The sequence below is a fragment of the Sylvia atricapilla genome, chromosome 1 (assembly GCF_009819655.1).
Source record: "Sylvia atricapilla isolate bSylAtr1 chromosome 1, bSylAtr1.pri, whole genome shotgun sequence".
Lineage (NCBI taxonomy): Eukaryota > Metazoa > Chordata > Aves > Passeriformes > Sylviidae > Sylvia > Sylvia atricapilla.
Window position 1 is genome coordinate 118619592 of NC_089140.1, and position 24214 is coordinate 118643805.

At 37.3% G+C, this 24214-nt stretch overlaps 1 protein-coding gene across 1 annotated transcript in view; it reads right to left on the minus strand.

Moving 5' to 3' along the window:
- Positions 1 to 24214, minus strand: part of ARFGEF1 (ADP ribosylation factor guanine nucleotide exchange factor 1) — an 85891-nt gene that overhangs the window by 11483 nt on the left and 50194 nt on the right. The window contains 19 exon segments of the mRNA XM_066332061.1: positions 298 to 427; positions 1292 to 1422; positions 2065 to 2225; positions 3188 to 3360; positions 3518 to 3669; positions 4298 to 4467; positions 4556 to 4596; positions 5649 to 5739; positions 9266 to 9416; positions 9747 to 9905; positions 12881 to 13009; positions 16455 to 16606; positions 17783 to 17954; positions 18489 to 18566; positions 18666 to 18878; positions 20041 to 20152; positions 22614 to 22815; positions 23783 to 23891; positions 23998 to 24137. Of these exon segments, the coding sequence (XP_066188158.1) occupies positions 298 to 427; positions 1292 to 1422; positions 2065 to 2225; positions 3188 to 3360; positions 3518 to 3669; positions 4298 to 4467; positions 4556 to 4596; positions 5649 to 5739; positions 9266 to 9416; positions 9747 to 9905; positions 12881 to 13009; positions 16455 to 16606; positions 17783 to 17954; positions 18489 to 18566; positions 18666 to 18878; positions 20041 to 20152; positions 22614 to 22815; positions 23783 to 23891; positions 23998 to 24137 (2666 nt within the window).

Consider the following 24214-nt stretch of genomic DNA (forward strand, 5'->3'; position numbering starts at 1 on the left):
GCTACAGCTCTTCTTACAAACCCTAGATACATGGCATTATATGCTATTTTCTGTTGTTCCTAGTGTGAACTACTGGGCCTTTTACACACATGGCTTTAAAAAAATGAAAAAAGGGAACACCTCCCAACAGAATGCTATTAAAAAAAAAAAAAAAAAACAACAAACCAAGGCTATTAGAACCAGAGGTCCACTATCGAAGTTTTGAGGTTTACCCTACAATACTTGACAAAGCTGTATTACAGGTTTTCTGCTGTAAATGTAGTTTTAGTGCAAATTATCTTCCTCCACTCTTATCACCTCAGTCTGCTGTTCTGGCAATTTCATGTTGTCAAATATCCTGAAGACAATTCGAAACAAATCCTGCCACCAGTGTTTTTCATAGGTATGGCCATATGTCTTCATTATTTCAAACATTACTGTTAAGCCCCTGAAATGAAGAAAGAACAACTTATACCAAGACTTACAGAAAGATGTGAACGAGACCAAGTAAGTAAAACTACAGCAGCAATAACAAACTCAAATACTGTTGACAATATTATACATGCGAGTACACAAAATATAAGTAGAAAATCAGCTTCTAAAAAAAGTACTTTATAGTTGCAGGTGGTTGCCAAAAAATATTTTTGAGAGCTGTGGTAATTTAAAATTAAAACCCAACTCCTTTACCAAGGGCCACAAAAATTAATGAACAAGTATTTCCAGTTAGAAAGTACTGGAGTCTAGAAACAAGTATTAACCTTCGCCAGCTATAAAGGGAGTCCAGATGCACAGCTTCCATGCCAATGTGTAAATTTAAAGTTATTTGTGTACAACTCCTCATATTTCACATCAGAACTGCAACTGAATACACTTTACAAGGGAAAATCAAATTCCATGAAAATAAGCAAGTTTTACATGAGATCAGAGTACAGTTTTGCTTTTTTTAACCATTTCGCAATTCTCAACTACTTAATGAATCATGGTATAAAATCAGTTTTAAAAACAGCGTATAAATCCTGGTACAAACCAGTTTTAAAATGCCCAAGGTAAGTAGGATGAGCAAGACATAGAATGCAATCAGAACTACATAACTTTGTTGTTTTATTACAACAGAAAATTAAAATTTCAAATGTACAGAACAGAGAACTTAATTTCTGTATTCCAGTGTCTATTTCACGGTGATTCCCCCGTGGTATCACCCAAATGAAATATGTAAGTGATTTTACAGTGATCACATTTACCAAAAATAGTTTTTATTTTAAAAGTGTAAAGTAAGCCTTTTAAAATTTGAATTACAAATACTGATTGTTACCTGGTTCTTACATCTAATTTGCATCTATTGATGATACAGGACAACTCAAAGAGAATTGGGAACCATCCTCGCACCCACACTCTGTCTTCAGGAGCTACATTCATATCATCACTTGTGTATTCCTTGAATGCCTTCAGAAGGAAACACAGAGTTATACAGTCATAGAAGTTAGATTCTTCAAAATAAAACACAATTTGGACTGCAAACAACAACCTCTCCTGCAAGAGTATTACACCCTGATACATCAGATGAGCTGGCAATCAAAATAGTAACACTAAGTGAAGTGTTTCTCAAACTAATGCTTAGTGTATTATGAAGAATAAACTTAAAAAAAATAAACAAGATTACATATTCAAGTATCAGTTTTTGCTTGCAGTTCAGTGTGAGTCTCTTGCTCTCATTTTTGAAGACAGAGCTCTGAAAGTGAGGATCTAACCATAACATTCTGAGGCTATCAAGCATTTCTGGTTATGACATCATCCATTTCTTCACATTTGTCAGCAGAGAGCAGATCCTGAGATATGCTGATTTCCAACAGCTCTCAGGAATGCTGGTCAACAGCTTAACTGGGTGGTAGGGAGAGGCAAAGGGGAGTAAAAGAACGACAGAAAAACCACTGACACTTTCACAGCCTGAGGCATTTTATACTATTACTGTTTCTGAATAAAGTACATTTCTTATTAATCCATGAAACTTGAAGGGAAGCCAGTAAGTTTAGCACGACTACTTTTTCTTTATAAAAGCACTTGTAATTTAGTTAAGGCAGACTATACCTGAGGCCTGTCAGACACATATTTTGCACAGTGGCGAATGAGGCGGATCGCTTCCATACTGGTATCTGGAAATGCTGCATTGCAGGCAAATTCAGATAAGCACTTCACTGCATCCTGGAAAGAGTCTATGGTTGCTGGGAAGTGTTTTTCAAACACAATTGCTGAGAGGAAAGTGTGAACAGGAGAAAAAAAGTGTCATGCTTTAAAATCTATTAATTCTAATATGAACTATCAGTTACAGAAGTCATGAAGGACTGGTTCATTGACTGGTGCTGTCAAATACCTGAGTAGTAAGAAAAGCTAAAGAAAAAAAGAAAAGAATAAAAAAATAATCACCTAGAGGGCATTTCATTTTGATAGTGAGTGTTGAAAATAAATTAAGGTAGCATCATCTAGACTAAAGCAGGGAAATGTAAGTAAAGCAGGACTAGAGCAATAAGCTTACTGTTTAACACTAGTCTGTGTCACCAGAGCTTAAGAGGGACACGTGAAGCATGGAGTTCCATCTACTAATGGACCTCCTCCCCAGCAACAGGGGCCTTGTTTTTAAATAGCTGCTTTTGAAGAAAAGTGCTTCATCGATGAGGAAACAATTTTATAACCTTTCAGAGGTTCTGACAGAATAAAGAGATCCCTTAAAGTCTGGGATCGAGATTAGAATAGAGAAAGAGAGAAAGAAAGAAAGAAAAATATCATAGTGGTCAGCATTAGGTCAGCACTTTCACCTAAACAGGCCTTACACAACACAATTCAGAAACTTAGAAAAAGACAAGCAAACAACATATTAGTAAAAGATGTACATTTTTTCCCTAAGGGAAACGCTAGAATACTTCACTTAAACAAATATGTACATACTAAATAGAATTATCTAAGGCCTGAGTTGTTTTACTATGGAATACTAGAGACAAGTATTTTTTTAAAGGCATAAAGAAAACCAGTTAACTCTATTATTACTGAATGACTTTTGTAAGTATTTTCTCAGAGGACTGATTGGAAAGTGTAAATCATCAGTTCCAAGACATGAAGCAGGCTCTACTATACAGGCTGTGAGTCCACAAACAGAACTTCTTGGGCTCTGGAGTGACACTCACTTCCATGACATCTGAATATTGCCCATACTCACTGACAATGTGTCCTGTAGTCTGGAATGCCAGTTCCACTATACTTTCATCCTGATCTGAGGCTGCCAGATGAAACACTGAAAAAATGTTTTTCCAGCCAGAACGAATGTTAGCAGCCTGGGAATTCACCATCTGTGCAATACACCGTACAACCATGTCTCGAATAGTAGGAGACCTAAATTAGGATAATAAACAATAATTTTTAAACTAAATTACATAATCCATTAGAATAGTATAACTCTAACAACTGATTTACGAAAGCAATTTGAAACATTAATTGCAAAAGTTGATTCTTGTGATCTCAGGCAATTCAGTTAATTGTATGTTATTACCTGTTTCGCTTCATGATATGTTCAAATGGCCTTAGGAAGTCCTTCTGGAATCGGAAATTAGCAAGTTCTCCTTTTTCCAAGAACTTCATTGACAATTGCCTTAATGAGTCTACTGCAAAAATAGCTACATCTTCATTGGGATTGCAGCCAACCTGAGAACGGAGAATAGAAATGCAGGGTAAGCTTGCATCAGAATTCTTATGGATTCAGCACAAGCTGCTTTTACAGCTGATAACCGAGAACTAAGCAGTACTGGAAAACTAATGAAATAAACAGTAGTCAATTCCAGAAACCACACTGTTTATGTAACTCGATAATCCCTAACTAATTCTAGCTATTTTCTACATTAAATAACATGGCATTTAAAACCTCCTAAAAATAAGCAAGCTGTCTAAGAAAGACTTCAACAGCTGTATTAAGAATGCACGTCAAACATTCATTTGATAAACAGTCAACTTAGACTTGAAGACAACCTCTTAAACCAAGCGTCATGAAACACCCCCAAAAACTACAACCCAAAACTAACAGCAGTCAGTTCTAGACTCAGGTCATGATAAACAACTTATTGAATACTTCTGTTTTTATATTTACTATACTCTGTACCTCTGCCTTCTTGTAGGTCTTTCTGGCTTTACAATTTTTGTTGGTTTAAGCTCACAAAGAAGGACAGAAAAATCCACTATGATTCATATAAGCACATGATTTTCCAATAAATCTCAAAACAAAATAATCTGTATCAATAACTGAAGGAGTATGCACTATAAGCATGAACAGGGATACCTTATTAAAATGATCTCCAATAACTTCCCAGATCCTAGACCACTGTAACCTTATCCGGCCCATGTTGTAATAAGAAATCTCTACTATCTTCTGCAGACTAAACATTCGAGGGTGGGTAGCAGACAGCAGCTCATCCATAGACACAGCACAAAGCCAGCGAACGAAATCCACTGTTAAATGACCACAGATTTTAATGCAGTATTTTTCCAAGGTTTAGTTTACAGGGGTGGGGAGGAGTAGGGAAGAGATGAAACCTACCAATAGCATTTCCATCCAACCTCGTAGATCCCGTAAATATTCTGTAAAGTGCAGTTAAAAACATGGTTAAAATTTCTTTTAAAAAGCATCTGCTCAATGTATCCAAGCTTCCTTGTCTTGTTTTTCTTAACAATACACAGACAGTCTCTGTTTACCTTAATTTATTAAAAAACAACTAGTAATTGTAAAGACATAGTGAGAAGACTGTCAGCTTTTATCATCCCTGATCCAAATACAGAACTCAAACGTCTCCAGAGTGCATAATATCCACTTGCCATGACAAGGAGATATTTGAAACACTTCCATTATAAAGCAGGGAGGGACACTGCAAACCTAAATAGCTATTATGTGTCTGACACCAAGCTTCCAGTGCACTTGATGTGATTTTACTGCAAGACAACTTTTCATTCAACTGACATCGATCTTGCTGCCTGTACTTCAACCATAGAAATGTTTCTAAGCCTTCAAAATTATATGTCTTCATCAGTTTTGACAACCATTAGGAAAATTATATGTTCTGATTTCTTATATGCTGAGCAAGCAAGATCCATGAACACTTCAGTCTGATCACTACTGTATGATATGAACAGGGAATGTTCAGAATATGTATTCTGCCTAGCCAAATCCAGTTAAAATAAATGTGATTCATGGAATGGAAGACTGGAATAATAATTTTGGTCCTTTCAGACAACATCTACATAACCTAGAGGAAAGCACAGAGTCAGTAATTACATTTAGGAGAAAAAGGGTCTGACAATAAAGCCCTCAGTGCTAAGGCAAAATGAGATTTGTGATCTGTTACTATATACAGCAAATCAAGATTCAGCAGACACTACAGCAGACTTTATTCTGCAAGTCTTCTGTAGTAATTTTTTTAATCAGTAAAAAAAGCTTCTGCTTTTTTGCTTCCACCCCTTCTTGCAAAAACACCTATGATCCACAAAAAAGTCTGCCCCCCCAGCTGAAAAGCATTTCTCTATGGTAATTTTTATGCAGCTTTTTACAAACAATTAATAAAGTAATTTTCTTAGCACAGGGTATTCAAATACTGCTTAAAGAACTTCAGGGGGAAGCAGCAAATCCAATACAGTACCTGTCTACAGCAACAACAACGCTTTGGGAGCTAGTTTCACCAATGGATTCCTGAATACTTGCTATCTGCTTCCAATCCACGTTTCCACCAACTACAGCGAAAAACAAAAATTGAAAAATGGGTAAGAAAGAATACAGAATGGGTTGGGTAGAAAAAGGAATAAAAGTTGTGCCACTAGCAGCATAATTAAATATATTTTTAATTCACAAAAAAGTGAGGCACATTATGAATTTCCCTTGCATGAGCTGGCCATCTCAGTGAACAGATGTATATAGAAGTAAGTCCTAATTAGTCTAATTACCTAATTATTACATGTCTATCCATGTATAAACTATATTAATCCCCAAAAATGGTCCACATTTGGAGCAAGATACAAGTGAGAAAAATCCCCACAAGAGTCACCATTTTTCCCTCCATTTTTCAACAAACCTTTGGTAATCTTGCCACTGAGAACACACAAGGTATGACTGAGAATATAGCTTAGAGGAGAATTTTTCACTCTTAATGGGCATCAAGTGAGTAAATCCATCCCAGATGATTTTATTTCTTATCATTCAGAAAGAAGAGCTTCCACCAAAACTCTGTCTTTTAGCTACATCTCAATTACAGCAAAATTGTCACCCAAAAATAGTGAAGAATATCTATAAATAAAGATAGCAATTATTCATTTTGGAGGCTGGAAACTGTAACCCACATGTGGGAAAGCTTATATGAAGAAACTGCTAACTTTGCAGTGAGAAAAATTCTGAAATTTTTAGCAATCTCCAAATTCCCCCCCTTGAACTACCATCAAAAAGAGAGCAGGAATCTTGCAAACATTCTAGGTAATTCCACCCTGTATTCAGGGATTTTTTTTTTTTCAGCAATACAGAAAACTGGAAGAAGTAGTCAAGTAGTTCAGTTCTCAGAGGTTTCCTGAGAGAAAAGCTCATGTTTCAGCCTGTTTCAGAGTCTTGATGTGCTCCATCCACACTTCAAGGTGGCTGGAGATGACTGTCTATTAAATCTAGATAACCTGACCCACCTGAAGTGCTTTTCTAGGGCATTCATGGAACAGCTTTTTTATACATACATATGTAACCTCATACTACTATCTCAGCAATTTGTAATACCACTGTGTTTGATCAAAGCTTCTCTTGTAAGCACACAAGCTGCCAGTGTCAATTAGCTTGAATCTTGGTAATGAGTCAGCTGAGAAACGTATCAAATGAGCAGCCCAGTGTGAAGAGAATTTAAAGGGCTATTTCCAAGGAGTCAGAATCTTAACCAACTTTACCAGCTTACATGAGAATTCCTTGTGATTTTGTGCAGGATTTGTAATTCAAGGCTTGAAAACCTAAACAGACAAGCAGACTTACACCCTAACAGTTGTGAAATCTTTTTCTACAAAACACAGGAGTCATAAAGGAGTCTGCTTTATGAAAAAGGGATTCCTCAGATTCTCACTGTCCAAAGAGCATTTCTGGTTATCCAGGAAGTACACTTTGGCTATGACCTACCTACTCACAACGGTGGGTTTTGTCTTTCAACTTTGTGAACAGAAACTGACATAGAAGAAATGTCAATTTCACAATTACAACTCCAAGTAAGGCAACATTCCTACCAAAGGAGCAATAGAGTAGGTCATTATTAATTTATTTTTACAACCCTCATGCTTGTGATGTTTTGCATTTCCAAGTAAAAAAAAAAAAAAAAAAAAAAAAAAGGGGCCACAACCGGGCCACAACAGGAAGGTAATACAACAGATGAAGACATTTGAAATGCAGATGCCTGAACAGCCACAGCTGAATCCTTGCTGAGGCAGTAAATGAGAAAATAAGCCTCTTGGTCTGGTTTTGATGATCTTTGTTATTTCAAAAAACACAGTAAGTTTAACAAGAAGAGTTACTGATCCTGCTTATTCACATCTGATTTTGCAAGTAGGTCTGGAAGATGGAGCTTCTGTGTCACCAGACTGCAACTTCACTCACTCTGAGCAACTATTTTCCTGTAAAATATGTGTCTGTGTATATGGACGTACACTCCATGTGCTCTTCACAGGAATTTAGGTTTACAGAAAGCTTGCTTGAAACATAAAGTTCCAATGCATACTTTGGAGTAATCATAGAAAATTAAACTATCCGCAAAAAAGGATTTACGGAAAGAAGTGAAATAACTAGAACAGTTGAGAGAATGTTTTACCAGCCCCTTAGTGCATGAAAACCAAGTTAAGCATTTCCCTGTAAGATTGAAGCAACATTATTAAAAAAAGAGACAATGGTGAAGTTTCCATATGTGCACTGTAATAAGCATTCCAGAAATACAATTCAGAGGAAAACATTTTATGCATTTGGGCATAAACTATTTTCCCTAGATATGTAGCTGACAGCAGCAACAGGCCAATATGATCTGGACCCATACCAATGACTGGCAAGTATGATTTAGGATTTATGATTCAGGTGTCTACCTGAGTATTTTTTACATTCTTGAGTTATGAGGACTTAAAACCTTTAAAGGCCAGTCACTGCAGCACAGAGAAACTGCCAGCATTTGGAAGTAGCCAAGCTGCACAGGTCATCAGGGAACACTAGGATGCATATTGGAAGGGCAGGAAGAAGTTCAGTGTATGAGATGCTGGCAGACTCACTGATCTCCAGGCCTAGGTATGCCCTTCATCAAAGCTTGGCAAAGAGAGAGGAGTACAGAGAGGCAGGCCAAAGGTGAGCAGAAGGGAAAGAAAAGGAATGACTATAGAAGAAAAAAAAAAAACAAAACTGTCTGAGGAGAACACAAAGCTGGACTAGTTTGGGCTTAAGATCAGGGAAAATAGAAAATTATAATTACTTAAAAAAAATGTTACACGGAAAACTGAGGGAAGACAAAACCTTTGTTTGGCTGTGGGTGAAGTTCAAAAGGCAGAAGACACTGAGCAGCACACTATAACCGAAACTTTCTCAATAAAAAAAACAGTCAAAAAGGCTTGTATGTACACTTCGATGGTTCCAGAGTTTTTTAATACCCTACACCTGTATATATTTAACTGTGATATTTAAAACTAACAAATAAACAAAGCCCAATACCTTCTAAAGATAAATTTAAGGTAACTGTTATACTTTTCTAGGAAGATAAGAAACATCATCTTATTTTTGCAGTAAATTTTGATGCCCAAGCCTAAAAAAGGCACTTACTCGGTATCGAAATAACCAGAATAGGAAAGAAATGGAATTTCAGAATTTAAGCTAAATTAATCTCCCACTTGGTTTGAAGTCTGTGTATTTCTCACAAAGTTCCACAACAGATGCTTAACCTACGCATATTGACTTGATTGCTTGGTAAAATACTTGGCACACTGATGTTGCAATATTATTAAATCTGGTCATACCATCTGCAATCCATTCTTAGCTGGAAAGCTATATTTTAATGGAAGTGAATAATATATATAATCTTCTTACATTTTCTACCCTAGCAATAATAACAGAGCAAACTAAATGTTCCAGAAATTGGAATAACTATCTTCAAAGCATAAGTGTTACAAGGACTACTTCATGGTCTTTTGTCAGAACCTCACACAGAACAAATTTAAATAGTTCTCTGAACAGAACCAGTTAAATGAAATACTTAATATCTGCATTACTTACCTAGTCCCAGCCCCACAAATTCATCAGGTGCCTGATCTTTTGTTCCAGTAAAAGAACCTTCCCTGCCACGCACTGTCCCTGAGATGTAGCGAGGTTTTACTCCAGTTCCTATTAACTGTGCCAGTTCAAGTTGACTGATACATTTCAGAATCTATTCCAGAGAATAAAGAAGTTGTTTACCAACAAAAAGCAGTTTGAAACAGCAAAAAGAAAGTAAAGATCTATAGAAGAAAAAAATTCGAAACACTTGAGGTTGAAAAATCTGTTCTTTTGTCTAAAATTAACATTAATTTAAATAGTGGATTCATCTCTCACAGTTTTATTTCTCACTTAGACATGTTTTGCTACTTTAATGTATGCAACAAAAGTATACATGCAGCACTTACATAAACCCCAGCATGTTTATGCACAAACAAGCACACTACGGTGTTGAAAATCAGTGAACATGCTTTCTTACAGTTCAAGTATAAATGACTTGTACCTCATGCCAGGAATTTCCTAAATAGTTTCCATCTGTATGAGCCACCGTGATGAGAGTTTTAATGGTGTCAATATTCTTCTGCTTCATTTCAGTAATACCAGAACTCACTGTAAGCAATGTAAATCTTGCTAATGCTTGAACATAGGCATCTCTTTCAAGCTACAAAAGGGATGAAAAGAAACAAGTCTCATAAATATTTTTGCCATTTCTTGTTCTTAGTACAATCTGTGTGATTTCATCAACTACACCATTTACCTTTCTCCTCCTAGAACTGAATTTCCAAATCATAGGGAAAATATCTCAAGTTCTTCACCAGTAAGAACATATCTGTGGGATGAAATCAGGTTCCTTCTATTCAGGAACATAAAATGTAAATCTGACAGCACAGAACACGTAAGTTGTGTTTAAGTTTCTGGTTTGGTCTTTTTTGGGGAAAACAGGATGCTGTTTCAGAAGAAACGTTGCTACTTTTAAATTTTCAGTATTCTTGTACTATACTCAGACCGACTCTGAAAATGCTGCCTTTAGCAGACTCACTGAAGTTTTAGCATTTTTTGTCAACAAGATCTATTAAAAAAAAAAAATCTATCTAAAAGGCACATTATGCCAATACCATGGAATTGCTCAAAACCTATTTGATTTAATCTGCATCATTTGGAGCACCTCAGAAGCTTCTGAAGCAAGTGTCATGGGTAAACAGCAAGTGACCATAATCCGGACATACCTCACAAAAGAAAATTCTACTCAGTTACTGAATTTTTATGTGTATGGTATCTATAAGCAACAAAGGGAACTCCTCAGATTTCATGTGAACCTATTACAATAGTAAAAAGAGGATTACAGTTGAGCCCACAAGTGCATTTTATTCTCCTGTTATGTATAAACTGAAGGCTGCAAAGTGAAATGGTTGTTTACCAGATAAACAAATTACAATTATGAAATATATTTAACTGTTTAGATATTTAGAGCTATTTTTAAGTAAGAAATCATTGAGCACAGAAAACAACCAAATATAAACACAAAAAAACCCATGGTAAAAAACCTATGGTAGAAGGGACAGATTTGCCCCTGAACCACTGACCAGAGCACAGCTGCCACACTGAAACCCAACCATTACTGTAGGGTATGCTGGCAAAGGCGCAAAAAGATGTAGAAGCACAGAAAAATGAAGTCTCAAAGAAAATGTACTAAGCAATGAGGCTCCAGAGTATACAAATTGCACATCTTCCATAACAACAAAATGTTTTCAATCTTACTCATTCATGCAGGTATTCCCCCTCCCCCTTTTTCTAAGCCAGTAAAGTAGAAGACAAACAACTAAACAACGTGTCCATCACCCAGATGATTTAAACCTGCTGATATAAGCAGATTAAGTACGTCCTTTTGATGCATATCTCGTCTCAGATGCTTAAAGACAAAAGTCAGACTGTGTGATAAGTCTAAGATTAAAAGCATAAATAATTAAAACCAGAATCTATAATTAAAGTTTTAGAGGTGAACATGCCTTAAACTATACTGTGGACTTTGGAAATTTTCTTAAAATTAAAGGCATCCAGGTACCTCCATTATCTCTCAAGGTGTGCAAATGAATGTTAACTCTTAATAGACATCAATCTTAATTTCTGTACATTTACACAATGAAAACTGAAAAGTTGCCATCACTGGTTAAGCACATGAGGAAAAACTTCATTCCAACAGAAAAGAGCCTTAAGTCAGCTCAAGTAGAGATGTGCCAGTCTCCTTCAAACTACCAGAGCTACCATCCTGTAATACTGAAATCCCCAACAAACCAGTACTGTTTTTAATTATATTAACAAAACAGAATTTCCACAGAAAACCAAGAAGTAGTAAGGTTCATATTGAAAATGCAAAAACATCGCTTCCCATTTTCTGAAATTTAAGAACTTGTTTTTGGAACACCTCCAGTTCAATCACGTCCCAAGCCAATGGAAGGGTAAATGGAGCAAGGTATTCTTGCCCTCCCCATTCAAGGCTGCAGGGCTGGGAGCTGAAGTCTGCATCTGCTGGAACTGGTATTGGTACCAGTTCCACTTTTGCAGCTTAGAAACAAGAGTAACTGGAGTGTGTTTCATCTGAACATCTGCAGGCTCCAGGGAAGGCTTTGTTAATCAAATTTTTAAGTCTATTCAGCACAGAACAGGTCGTACAGAAATTAGGTGGAAAAACAGAGGAAAGAAACCTCACATGATCTCAAATGGGCTTTTTTAAGCAGCTGTATCAGAGGTTCCAATGTGCCTTTCCACATTAGTGGTAAAAAATTTATCTAACTTGCCAAATACAAGTGAAAATGGAGAAGGAAGGAAAGCATTCTCTATTGTATCATAGTTCAACAACTTCTATTTAGTCTTATAAAGTTTTTGGGTTGGTGTGTGTTCTCTTGGTAAGCATTTTCAACATACACATGAAATAACAATGCTAAAACGTAAGGATTTTGCTTGCCCCTCTCTTCAGCTATCTCTGTAATGGACTTATGGCAGACCAGTACTTCGTTTATTAACTAATAATCTACAATAACATAATTGTACCTTCCCTACCAACAGTTTCTAAATAGAAAAACAGAAGTCAAAAAAAGCCCAAGTTTCATCACCACTGCCCTCTGGAGCCAGAGAGTCTGGCATTCTTGGCATTGCACTTAATGCAAGATCCATTCATTCATTACATCAGGAATGCCATTTCCAGTGCTGTAACTGTTAAAAGGATATCCATTTATAGACATCTCAGATTAGTATAATCTCTCTGAAGTTGAGAACAGTATTTCGAATACAATTCAGAGAGATACTGTTTTACAGGACAGAGAGACTAATTTTATAAAATAACACAACGCATCTAAACAGCTTTGTAACAATGACAAAAATAAAATACTTTGACATGAAAGTAGTCAATTTTGAGGGAAACAAACATTCAGTACAGAGGCATGGAAGTACTTACCACAAAACACCAGGAAACATAAAGGTCACTTCATTTTCAGTCAAGTATCAGAGGAAATAGCAATGTCAGAAGGAGCCAGCCTTTAGGTACTGCAGTGCACAGCTTCAGCAGAAGGACTCTTAAAACCCCACTAACATCTTGCTGGTACATAAATCAAAATATTGTCTCAATCTTACATTTTTTACCTGAATGTTGAAAATGCAAGCGATCCGAATTGCACATCGTATGCCCTCCAAACAAAGAGAGGCAACTTCGGTGTCATCACAGTCCTGTAGACCCACACTGAATGCAGCCAGGAAAGGTGTCCATGCCAACTGGAATGTATGCAAAGTAAGTGTTATATTAGCAATTGTTGGTACTTGAAGTGAATGTTACAGTTTCACCATCTTGCTGAAGTGTAAATTCCATTCTTAACTTACACAATCAACCTTGAAGCTGTCTTTTGACAAAAAGGAAAGAGGATATACAGGCATGAGACACATAATAGTATAAAGTGTGGTTAAAAGAGACATGAGACAGAATGGGGCAGAAGTAATGCAGAGTGGAGCTCCCCTCAAAACCACTTGTCCTCTCCCTCAGCAACAAACACACAGCCAACTTCAAATAGTTGTAAAAAACAATCCCTAAAGCTTTGTCAATGAGACAGAATCAGAAAATGATGTCTGTTAAGAGTTTTAGCACTCCCAGGATAACTTTTATCTTTGCACACTGAAAAACAGAGTAAACAGTTACTGTAAAAACCAACACACCAGGTAACAGATTTATGATGAGAAGTACATACTTAAGTAACACTAGCTTATTCTGCTAACGCCATGGAAAAAAAAAAACAACCAAAAAAAAAAAAAAAAAAAAAAAAAAAAAAAAAAAAAAACAACCAAAAAAAAAACCACAACCAAAAACAAACAAACAAACCCCCCCCCCCCCCAAAAAAAAAAACCAAAAACAAACAAAACAAAACAACCACAAACAACCAAAAAAGGAGGGTAGTGAAAATAAGGCAAACTTTATTCATCACACTAAAATTATGGTAAGCCAACAACAAGAAGGAGAATATCCAGGACATGACTTCTGCATTACCTCTCTACTACTAATTTTGTTGCCCTTAGCCCTCCATCTTTTTCTACCTAAGCCACTACTGATGTGTCCCATTCCTCTTGCCTTAGGTGGCACCGAGGATGCAACTCAAAGTTTAGTTTATGCCACTAAAATTACTGCAAGAGAGTCTACACAGTCCTTTCCTTCTGGTCGAGGCTCCTTCTCCCAAAGGCAGAAAAAACAGTCAAAAGATGCAGAGGATCCTGCAGTAACTACATGGGGTTATGGAGAGGAAACGCTATGGAACCCAGGATGATTTCAGAAATAGTTTTACCTGAAGTCACCCCACATGAAATACAGAATCAATGGGTACAGCAAGGAGCAACAGATTTCACAGTTAATTACATAATAAAATGATGCACCACACAACTTTGGCTTCTTTTAAACCAGCAACTCCAAAAGCACTATCTTCAAAAAGCATTTAATGCTTGCACATACGAACTGTAACTGTGGAACCGTATTAAAAGCATTGGATAAATGCAGATTCAGGATTTGATTCCCTATTGTATCACCTTTAAAGGTCCCTTCCAACCTCAACTATTATATGATTTTACATTCAGAAATCTATGTTTTTTCCCACTGCCTTCCCAATTTTCACTGCTATTGAAACAAAAACTAATACTAAAAAAAAATCACAAAACTGAAATGATTTCTTAAGAAATTATCTATCTAGTAATCTGTATAATGTGCTTTCTAACTGGATGTATGCTGTTACTTGTAGGCTGTTTTGTTATTGCAGGTGAAAATCAAGCCTCAAAACCAGACAATCAATTCTGGGCTGCTTGGATGGGTGCATAAAGTGACTTTTTGCTGTTTTAAAAATTTAGGCAATGTATTTGTAAACACAGTTACAATCACCAATTTTATGTAGCCATCAATGGGTGAGATACTCAGAAATTTGTAGATTTTTGCTGAAAATATAAGTCTAAATAAAAAATATGAAATTAAGTGTTCAAATTCCACAGTTCTTACTTGTTTTTGAGAAGAGGGCCCATAGTGTAATATATTACACTACTGTCCTCACTACTTTGATGAGTTCACAAACATCCTCAAGTAACTTCAAGTAACAACTTCTAATTTTTGAACCTTCATGAAACCTACTTAAGGTACTAATTTAACCAGGGTGCTTCATATTTTTCCCCTTTGAAAATGAACTTTTGAAGTACACTTTTTAGATAGTAAAGAGAAGTATTAGGGTTGAAGGAAATCACACTATGACTTTTATAGATGTTGGCATGTGAATTATTTAATTTCAGCCTCCAGGAAGCGTGCAGAGAGAAAGTACAGTACATCTCTGCTATGTTATACCTTGAACAGTCTACCAGTAAATTTTTTAACAACGTCTGTGCTTAGCGTTCCTCTGTACAAATCAAATACTTAAGCTAGCTAGTTTTTTTAATACGGTGACAAGAAACTAATAATTTTGCCTCACAAACAGCAATCTTACAGCAAGATCCCCAGTGTGCCCAGGTGGCCAAGAAGACTGATGGCATCCTGGCTTGTGCCAGCAAAGGTGGCCAGCAGAACCAGGGCAGTGCTCTGTACTAAGCACTCAGAATCCTGTGTTCAGTTCTGGGCCCTCACTGCAAGGTGAGGTGCTGGAGTGAGTCCAGAGAAGGACAATGGAGCTGGTGAAAGAGGTGGAAGTTGGTCTCTTCTCCCAAGTAACAAGGGAAAGGATGAGAGCAAGTGGCCTCAAGTTGCACCAGGTGAGATACAGATTGAATATTAGGAAAAATTCCTTCACAGATGCAGTTGACAAAAGTTGGAACAAGCTGCCCAAGGAAGTAGTGCAGACACCAACCCTGGAAGGATTTAACAGACATGCAGATGGGGCACTTCAGGTCATGGTTTAGTGGTGGACTTGGCAGCACTGGGTTAACAGCAGGACTCAAAGCTTTTTAGAGTCCAATTCAATCTAAATGTTTCTAGGATTCTTGGGCCTGGAGCTCCACCTAATCTCACAGCACATCCCTCCAGGGAACCATCTGTTTATTCAGTGGTAGTGGTCTGAGACTTGACTTCACTGGAGGGCTTCACAAAGCAGTCATATAAGGACCACGACTTGAACAAGCACACAAAAGAGAGTACTGCAAAGCCATAACAATTTATTTCAATGGCAGATGACTGCTGTGAGTTAGGTTATGCCAGAGACCACATCCAAGAGCACACTGAGGCATCACACACTACTGAACATACTCTATCTATGAATCTGAATCACTGTTATGGAAAAGGCATTTGGGATGCAGACATCTTTGCACTTACACAATAACAGACAGGTGTTTGGAGTAACAATTACAGTAACAACAGGTATAATAATAACAGGTCCAGCTTCCTCCTGGTCCTTCTACACTGGACCAGAGTCCTAGCTTTCTAAAGTATTAATTTGCAACAGACAACATTAAATAAAGGTTTTTCCTGATAACTGCTCCATTGCCTTAAGATGATTTTTCTATCAGCACAGAAACTTCTTAAATTCCAGGGTAAATGAAACTAGATTAGAAGGTTCAAAATCCTCTCCTTCCTGCAGCAAGTTATTTAACTCACAAAATGAGCAGAGCATAGCAGATGCAAATGCTTAGTATTTTCAATAAATCCTGTCAGTCAGTGTTCTGTACTAAGAAACTGTGATATTCCACATGATGATCTAAACATGTCTCTCACCTTAAACATGGGTCTCACATGCTCCAGATGTGTTGCACTAGTAAAAGGGGCCTGAACATGGCTCACTGCTTCCATAAGAGCTTTTGCTGTTTTTGCCATTTGTTCCATTTCCAAGTTATACAGGAGTCTTCTCTGCTTCTCACTAGCAACACCTGCAAACACATTTTTTCTCTCATTTGTGCATCTTTAGCAATGGTGTCTTTAGGAATATAATAATTTCATGGTTTTCATTAAGTACAATATTCAGATGCATTTTTGTATTATCTTTACGTTCTGAAATTATCACACCAGCCTTCTCATATTTCTTTTAATACAAATCAAATCTAACTTAAGGCAAACTTGTGTTTAAAATGTGAACTATTTTTAAACCTTTATAGAATTTTAATATTTGAACAACAGAGATTTCTTCTCCATCTCCTCAACTGACAGCATAAATATCACACCCACAAAAATAAATTCAAATTGAAGAGATATTTCATAGGAATCCATCAGCAGAAAAAATAACAATAAAAATAACTGGATCTCCTTTTTCAGGGCAAGAACTAAATTAAACCCTTTCAGTTCCGTAATAGAACCTCCATCTAATGAAGACAGTAAAATCCAAGTAGCATGTAATAATAATCTTTTTAAAAATTACAATAAAACATTATATTAAGTGAATGAATACTGAAAACAAGAGTATTTCTTTTTTCCAGATGCAATTTTCCTGCAAGCAATCCACTCATAAGATTAACCTAGGACTTAAATTATACAAATATGTTAGGAAAAAGTTAAGTCTCTCTCAATGTTCTCTGTAGAAAAGTTAGGATGAGTAACATCTCAATCTTCACACTGTGCAAAACACAAAAAGTTTTTCTGCTATCTGAGAGAGGAAGATATTATCAATAAAGTGCATGAATTACGGCCCTAAGATCAAATATTGCAAAACATTTGAAGACAGATTGATTATTGCAGGAAATCACAAAAGTTACCTAAGAAATAGAAGACACACACAGCGTTCTGCTCTATACCTACTGCCAGCCATGTAACTTCACAGAGCCCTCTGAATTCCCTCTGTTGCTACTCAACAGCAAAACCTGCCTCCTTCACAGTCAATGCACTGATTACCAGGAAATCAGATGCAAAGGGAAGTGAAAATAAGCAGTTGTACTGAATGCAGATTTGAGGTTAGCATCATGCATTTATGTTAAAAGGATAAGAAATTAGAAGCTAGGACTCATTGTCAGTTAAGTAAGTGGTGTTTACTTCATTCAACTCGTTTTAAAAAGGTGAACTTCATGAAACTGAAGAGCCAACCCTTAGAGAAAGCTAACAATGCCACTACTTACTTTGTTTACTGGACTTGGTGGGTATTGTTAATTCTTTTGTTTCTTTCATTGAAATCTTCTTTCCAGCTATTTCATTATAAATAGCAGACAAATATTCTTCAGGGAGATCTTTACTGTCATTGATGCCTCTATTCATTTTAATATACTGTTCTTTAGTCATTTTATTCTTAACCTGAAATGCAGAAAGTAGCTGTAAATATCAAAAAATGAGGCAAGCTCATCAGTTACAATACTCCCTATGAAACTGCCCAGCCCATGAAAAGTTACCATCAAGGATAAACCTGCTAGTTCAGAAGACACTTTAAAGTATTCAACACATCCAAGACTACACTGTCAAATCTACAATATACCACAAAGCCATGAAGACATTCCAACACTCAAACATTTAGTAGGATCCACAGATCAAATGTATGTCAAATTAGACATTAAAAAGAAAAGGCAAAAAATTGCTTTTTCTTGTCATACAGACCAAACCATCTATCATGCAGAAACCTACCTTTCAGAAAGACCTAACCAAAAAAATTTCAAAACCTCAACACTCATGAAACATAATACTGTTACTTAAAAAATGCACAAACGTACACTACCTTACTTCTTACACACATACTGGTGTTAAATTGGACATCAAGCTTTTGCAACTACATTGTCACAGAGCCTGAAAGCAACATGCCTATGAATTACACTGATATTTATTCCAGCAACATACCTGTGGACTGTGAAGATCTGTTGTCAACATGATAATTGAGTAAGCTAAAACATATGCAGTATCTGCACTAGCAAAAGAGTTTGCCTGAAGGCAAAAAGGAGAGAAAGAACAGCAAATTTAATTTATTAGGATTTGTTACTATTTACTCAGCTTTCCAAAGTTCTGAAGAAGCAGCATATCTTACCCTTGGTTACATTCTAAGTATCTAGCAGCAAATTTCTCCATTAAGCGATCAATTTTTTGAGCTTCTCCTGGCAGACGAAATCCTTCTAGAAACATGCGGAGAGCTGAAACGAAATCCTTTCCGGAAAAGTCATGCTGGTCTACATATGCATACATGACTTCTTTGTTAAATTTATCATTGTCTCCCAGGAACTCCCCAACCTGAGTCTAAAATGAGAACAGAAAAGAAACTAGTGCATTTATATTTGAAAAATAAATATAAATAACAACAACAAAGGTTTTACAAAATGAGAGGCATGTATTGCAGTTAAAGGAGACATACTACTGCTTCTCCCCTATTGTCCAAAGCAAAGTATTTTGGCCATATATTCCATCATAATGCTCTTACATATATGCCTGCATTCTTTCTTCTCCGCTTTTACTCACATGCCATTTTTTCATTAGATGAATTCCACACAAGACAAAGTTAGTATTACTAATGATTGTTCTCTGCTATAATGATTTTTGTAGTTAAGAAATTTATTACAGGAGTGAAAAGCTTACTAAACTTAACTTTTCCCCCTAGAGTACTGATCCCAAACAGATGCAAGGGATGCTGAAATAAGAACAGCTGTTACTGAAATACATCTGAGTTGATCGCTGTCTAAACAACACAGTGCAGAGAAAAGGGGCGTGCATTCACATAAAGATGCCTGTATATGTAAACTGAGGTTAAAAAATGTTTTGATGCCTGATTGCAAGCATAAATACTGAAATTTGCGACTTCAGACAAAGTTGCAAACACAGGCACCAATGGGTGTGGCTTTTATGCACAATGGTGCATAAAAGAATGGTGCTATTTCAGAAACTTATGTTTCTGACGACAATACTAACATGAGATATTCCAACTCAGGTATTGCAGGACCCTTCCAAGTCCAGCAACAGCTGCTAGCTGTAAATAAAAATCAAAGAACTAATCTCAATTAACTAACTTTCCTCTGGGGGCAGAAAAAAGTGCTTTTAATGTTGTTGTACCACATTACTATTTTCACCATCTTTGAAGATACTTCTGGCAGTTCCTTACTGAAGCATACAGGACTTAGTAAGTTGCTTCAAGTTATAGCAGCAACTAAGCATGAGTTTTGAGTCAGCTAAGTAGATTAGTCTCTTGCTTCACACCTTGCTGAACTCTAGGATGCACAGAGCACAGAGCACAGCTCTACCACACCCTCTAACTCAAATTGCTTGAACTTTTAGGAGAAAGACAGAAGTTTTTTTTTTCTTCATTCCACAATAATGTGTTACACACTACACACTATCAACTGATTTTCAATTAGTATAAACACATCAGCACGAGCACAGACAACCATCAGGGAAACAGTTTTCTTACTGAATCTAATCTTTCCTCTTGATGCAAGAATTGTGCAATATCTTCAGGGGTAGTGCCAAGCATTCCTTGTTCTTGCAGGTACTGAATCCCTCTCTTTGGTTTCTTGTTGAATCTGTACAGTAAAGAGCAGGATGAAATGATAATTAACCCTTTTACCCATGCAAAAAACTGTTCCAGCTTAAGTAAAAAAAAAAATCAAAAATTTCAGATGAGATGCTGAAAAACCTACATGTTAAATATTTTTTAATTTATCAAACTGCACATTAAATAAAAATGAGCCATTCCCATTTAACTCTGCCATTCATGAAGAAAAAAATATTCCACAAAGACAGCAAAATCTTGAAAAGAACAATTATGCTGCCGATTTTTATCTTAATCTGAATGAAAAAAATCGACAAATTCATTAGCTCCCTGTAAAAATCGAACACACAGAATCATTAGACTGGAAGAGACCTTCAAGATCATCAAGTCTAACCCATGCCCTAACACCTCAACTAAACCATAGCACCAAGTGCCGCATCCAGTCTTTTTTCAAACACATCTAGGGATGGTGACTCTACCACCTCCCCAGGCAGACCATTCCAATACTTTATCACTCTTTCAATAAAAAACTTTTTCCTAATATCCAACCTGTATTTCCCTTGGCCCAGCTTATGACTGTGCCCTCTCATTCTGTCAGTTGCTGCCTGGAGAAAGAGACCAACCCCCACCTGATTACAGCTGCCTTTCAGGGAGTTGTAGAGAGTGATAAGGTCACCTCTGAGTCTCCTTTTCTCCAGGCTAAACAACCCCAGCTCCCTCAGTTGTTCCTCACAGGGCTTGTGTTCCAAACCCCTCTCCAGCCTTCTTGCCTTCTCTGGACGCACTCAAGGGTCTCCCCTAAACTGAGGGCCCAGAACTGGACACAGCACTCGAGGTGTGGCCTCTCCAGTGCCCAGTACAGCAGAAGAATGACCTCCCTGCTCCTGTCGGACACACTATTCCTGATCCAGGCCAGGATGCCACTGGCCTTGGCCACCAGGGCACACTGCTGGCTCATGTTCAGCTGCTGTCACCAGAACCCCCAGGTCCCTTTCTGCCTGGGCACTGTCCAGCCACACCATCCCCAGCCTACAGCATTGCAGGGGGTTATTGTGGCCAAAATGCAGGACTTGGCACTTGGACTTATTAAACTGCATCTTACTGGACTCTGCCCATCCATCCAATCATTCCAGGTCTCTCTGCAGAGGTTTCCTACCTTCCAACAGATTGGCACACGCTCCCAGCTTAATGCTGTCTGCAAATTTACTGATGGAAGACTCAATACCCTCATCCATATTGTCAGTAAAAACATTGAACAGAAGCAGCCCCAGTACAGACCCCTGGGGCACACCACTGGTGACTGTCCCCAGCTGGATACAGCACCGTTCACCACCACTCTCTGGGCCTGGCCATCCAGCCAGATCCTAACCCAGCAAAGAGTGCTCCTGTCCAAGCCATGGGCTGGCAGCTCTTCCAAGACTGTGCTGTGGCAGACATGTCAAAAGCCTTGCTGAAGTCCAAACAGACAACATCCACAGCCTTTCCTGCATCCACCAGGCGGGTCACCTCGTCATAAAAGGAGACCAAGTTGGTCAAAGACGACCTAGCCCTCCTAAACCCATGCTGGCTGGGCCTGAGACCCTGGCCATCCTGTAAGAGCTGAATGATGGCACTCAATATAAACTGCTCCATTGCCTTACCAGGTACTGAGGTCAGGCTAACTGGCCTATAATTACCAGGATCCTTCTTCCTACCCTTTTTGTGAATGGAAGTCACATTGTCTTCCAGTCATCTGGCACCTCACCAGTGAGCCAGGACTGTTGGTAAATGACGGAGAGCAGCTTCACAAGCTCATCTGCCAGCTTCCTCATCACCCTGGGATGGATTCAGTCTGGGCCCATAGATGTATAAACATCCAAGTGGCTCAAAATGAGAACATATGAAAACACAGAACCATGAAACTGAAAGAAACTTAAGCCCTAAAGGACTAAGGCATATTTGTGCAGGGTCCAAGAACTATATGACAGGAAACTTTCATCTTTGCATAAAACAGACCTCACTGAGGAGATTAAGGTGATGAAGACGAAATCATATGGAAGATTCACGTCAGACTGCACTGAGAAATTACACAGTCCTCCAGTTCTAATTATGACAAGTTAATTAGTCACAAGGACTCATCAGCATAAGCATATAGGCAATTTCACCAATAACATGTACATTAAAACGGGTCATATTTAAATGATCACGAGTTCAATGTTCTTTTTATCCAAATATAAAACCCTTATTTTTAGACAAGCAGGTCTGGAGAAAAAAAGAACAAACATTCAGAGTACTCATCTTCTAGCTGTGAGGAATTAGGTTAACACAAAACACTGTTGACAGGCTCCAAAGGGGACACCATTCAGCACTCTTTCACCAGAGGAAGTGCTGTTACATCCAGAGTTTTTTTCCTAACACAAGATGAGTATCTATGAGGAGAAGGAAGAAAAACCCAGGAATCTTCATAGCTCCAAAAGAATCCACCCTCCCATGGGTGATAAAAGGGCACTCACAAGTCAATTCCTTGTTCTATTATTTCCTTTTGCTGCTTTAGGACTTCAAACTGCTCTGGGTTGTCAGTGCCAGACATCTGTGTGCTGTAACTGCCAATTCCTGATGAAGCAGTAGAATCCAAAGAATTTAAGCTTCCATATCTGTTAATTGTCTCAGGGTGTTTGGTTTCACTGCTGTCCTGTTCTGTGGGTTTTTCTTGGCCTATAAATTGGAAAGGGTTACATATATCCAAAATAGATACAGTGGAAAGAAATAAAAAAATCACGTCAAATCCTCGATACAGGCTTCTAAAACTCAGAGTTATCTTCAATTATGCATTTATCTTCTCTATATATATTCTGCTTTTAATTTGGTTGGGAAAGTAAATAATAATCTAAAAAAACACTACAACATTAGGAAGAGAATTCTTTCAGTTCATCACATACTGAAATTTAAGTCTTAAATTAAAACTATCATTTCAGGTACTTGGGGAAAAAAACCCCAACACCTCAGAAAACCAGCTACAGCATTTATATTTTATTTTCAAATCCAGTGACACTTTAAACTGGAGCAACTTTTTGAAGTTTTTGAAACACAGTGTCTAAAAGAATTTAGGCACACTAAGGAGCTGCTGCTCACAGTTCACAAAGCCAGCCATGCTAACCACTCTTAGAAAGTTTACTACTTCACCTACCAACTTTAAGTGCTTAATCTGAAAATTCTGGCATAACCTTAGGTAGGATGAAAACAAGATTAAAACAAGTTATTTAGTTACTTCATGGCATACAACATTCAAATTTCTACAGCTATAAAATGCGTAGATAAATATTCAGTTAATTAATAAGTTTTAAAATAATCAGTAAGTTAGTAAAAAAATGCTCTCTATTCGGTTATTTAATCAATATGAAATTATATATCAAAAAGGGGAGCTTCAGAGAAAGTTTTGAGACACTTTTAAAATCAGAAATACAGAAAATAACAGGATTTACACATTTACAGTCCAGTGGCATTCTAGGAATTCACACAATTAGGAAAAGACAACTTGTTTAAATGACACCAAATTTACCAGTATTTCTACCAAAGAAAGAATAGTCTGGACATTAACAGCATCAAAATATTCAAGAAGACGACGCTTAAGTCCCACAGCGCCTCATAACTAAAGCCAGAAGAAACACATCATATGTCTTACCAAGAGTTGTCTGGGAATTGGGATTTACATATTGATCCTTACTCCACTCCACCATGCATTTCAAGATCGATACTAAGCATTCCAATCCTTTTTTCCTCAAACTTAATTCCTAGAAAAGATTTTATAAGCAATTAATCAGTGGACTGGAGAGTTTAGTCTCAACCTACCATGTCAAGAAACATGAAACTTTACATTAAGTTTGGTGCAATTTTTACCTGAACATTGGACATGCCGAGTTCTTGGCTACCCCTTCCTTGAGCAATCTTTGATAAGTCATTAACCAGCCTTTCAAATATATTTGCTGCATTTAAATCACAATCGTAGTTCACATAGATGTCCACCACGCTCTGAGCATCTATAAATAAAGTGACATTGTCAACCTTGGAACAAAAACTAGGTTTAATGAAAGACAACTATAGTTTTATTCTTTAA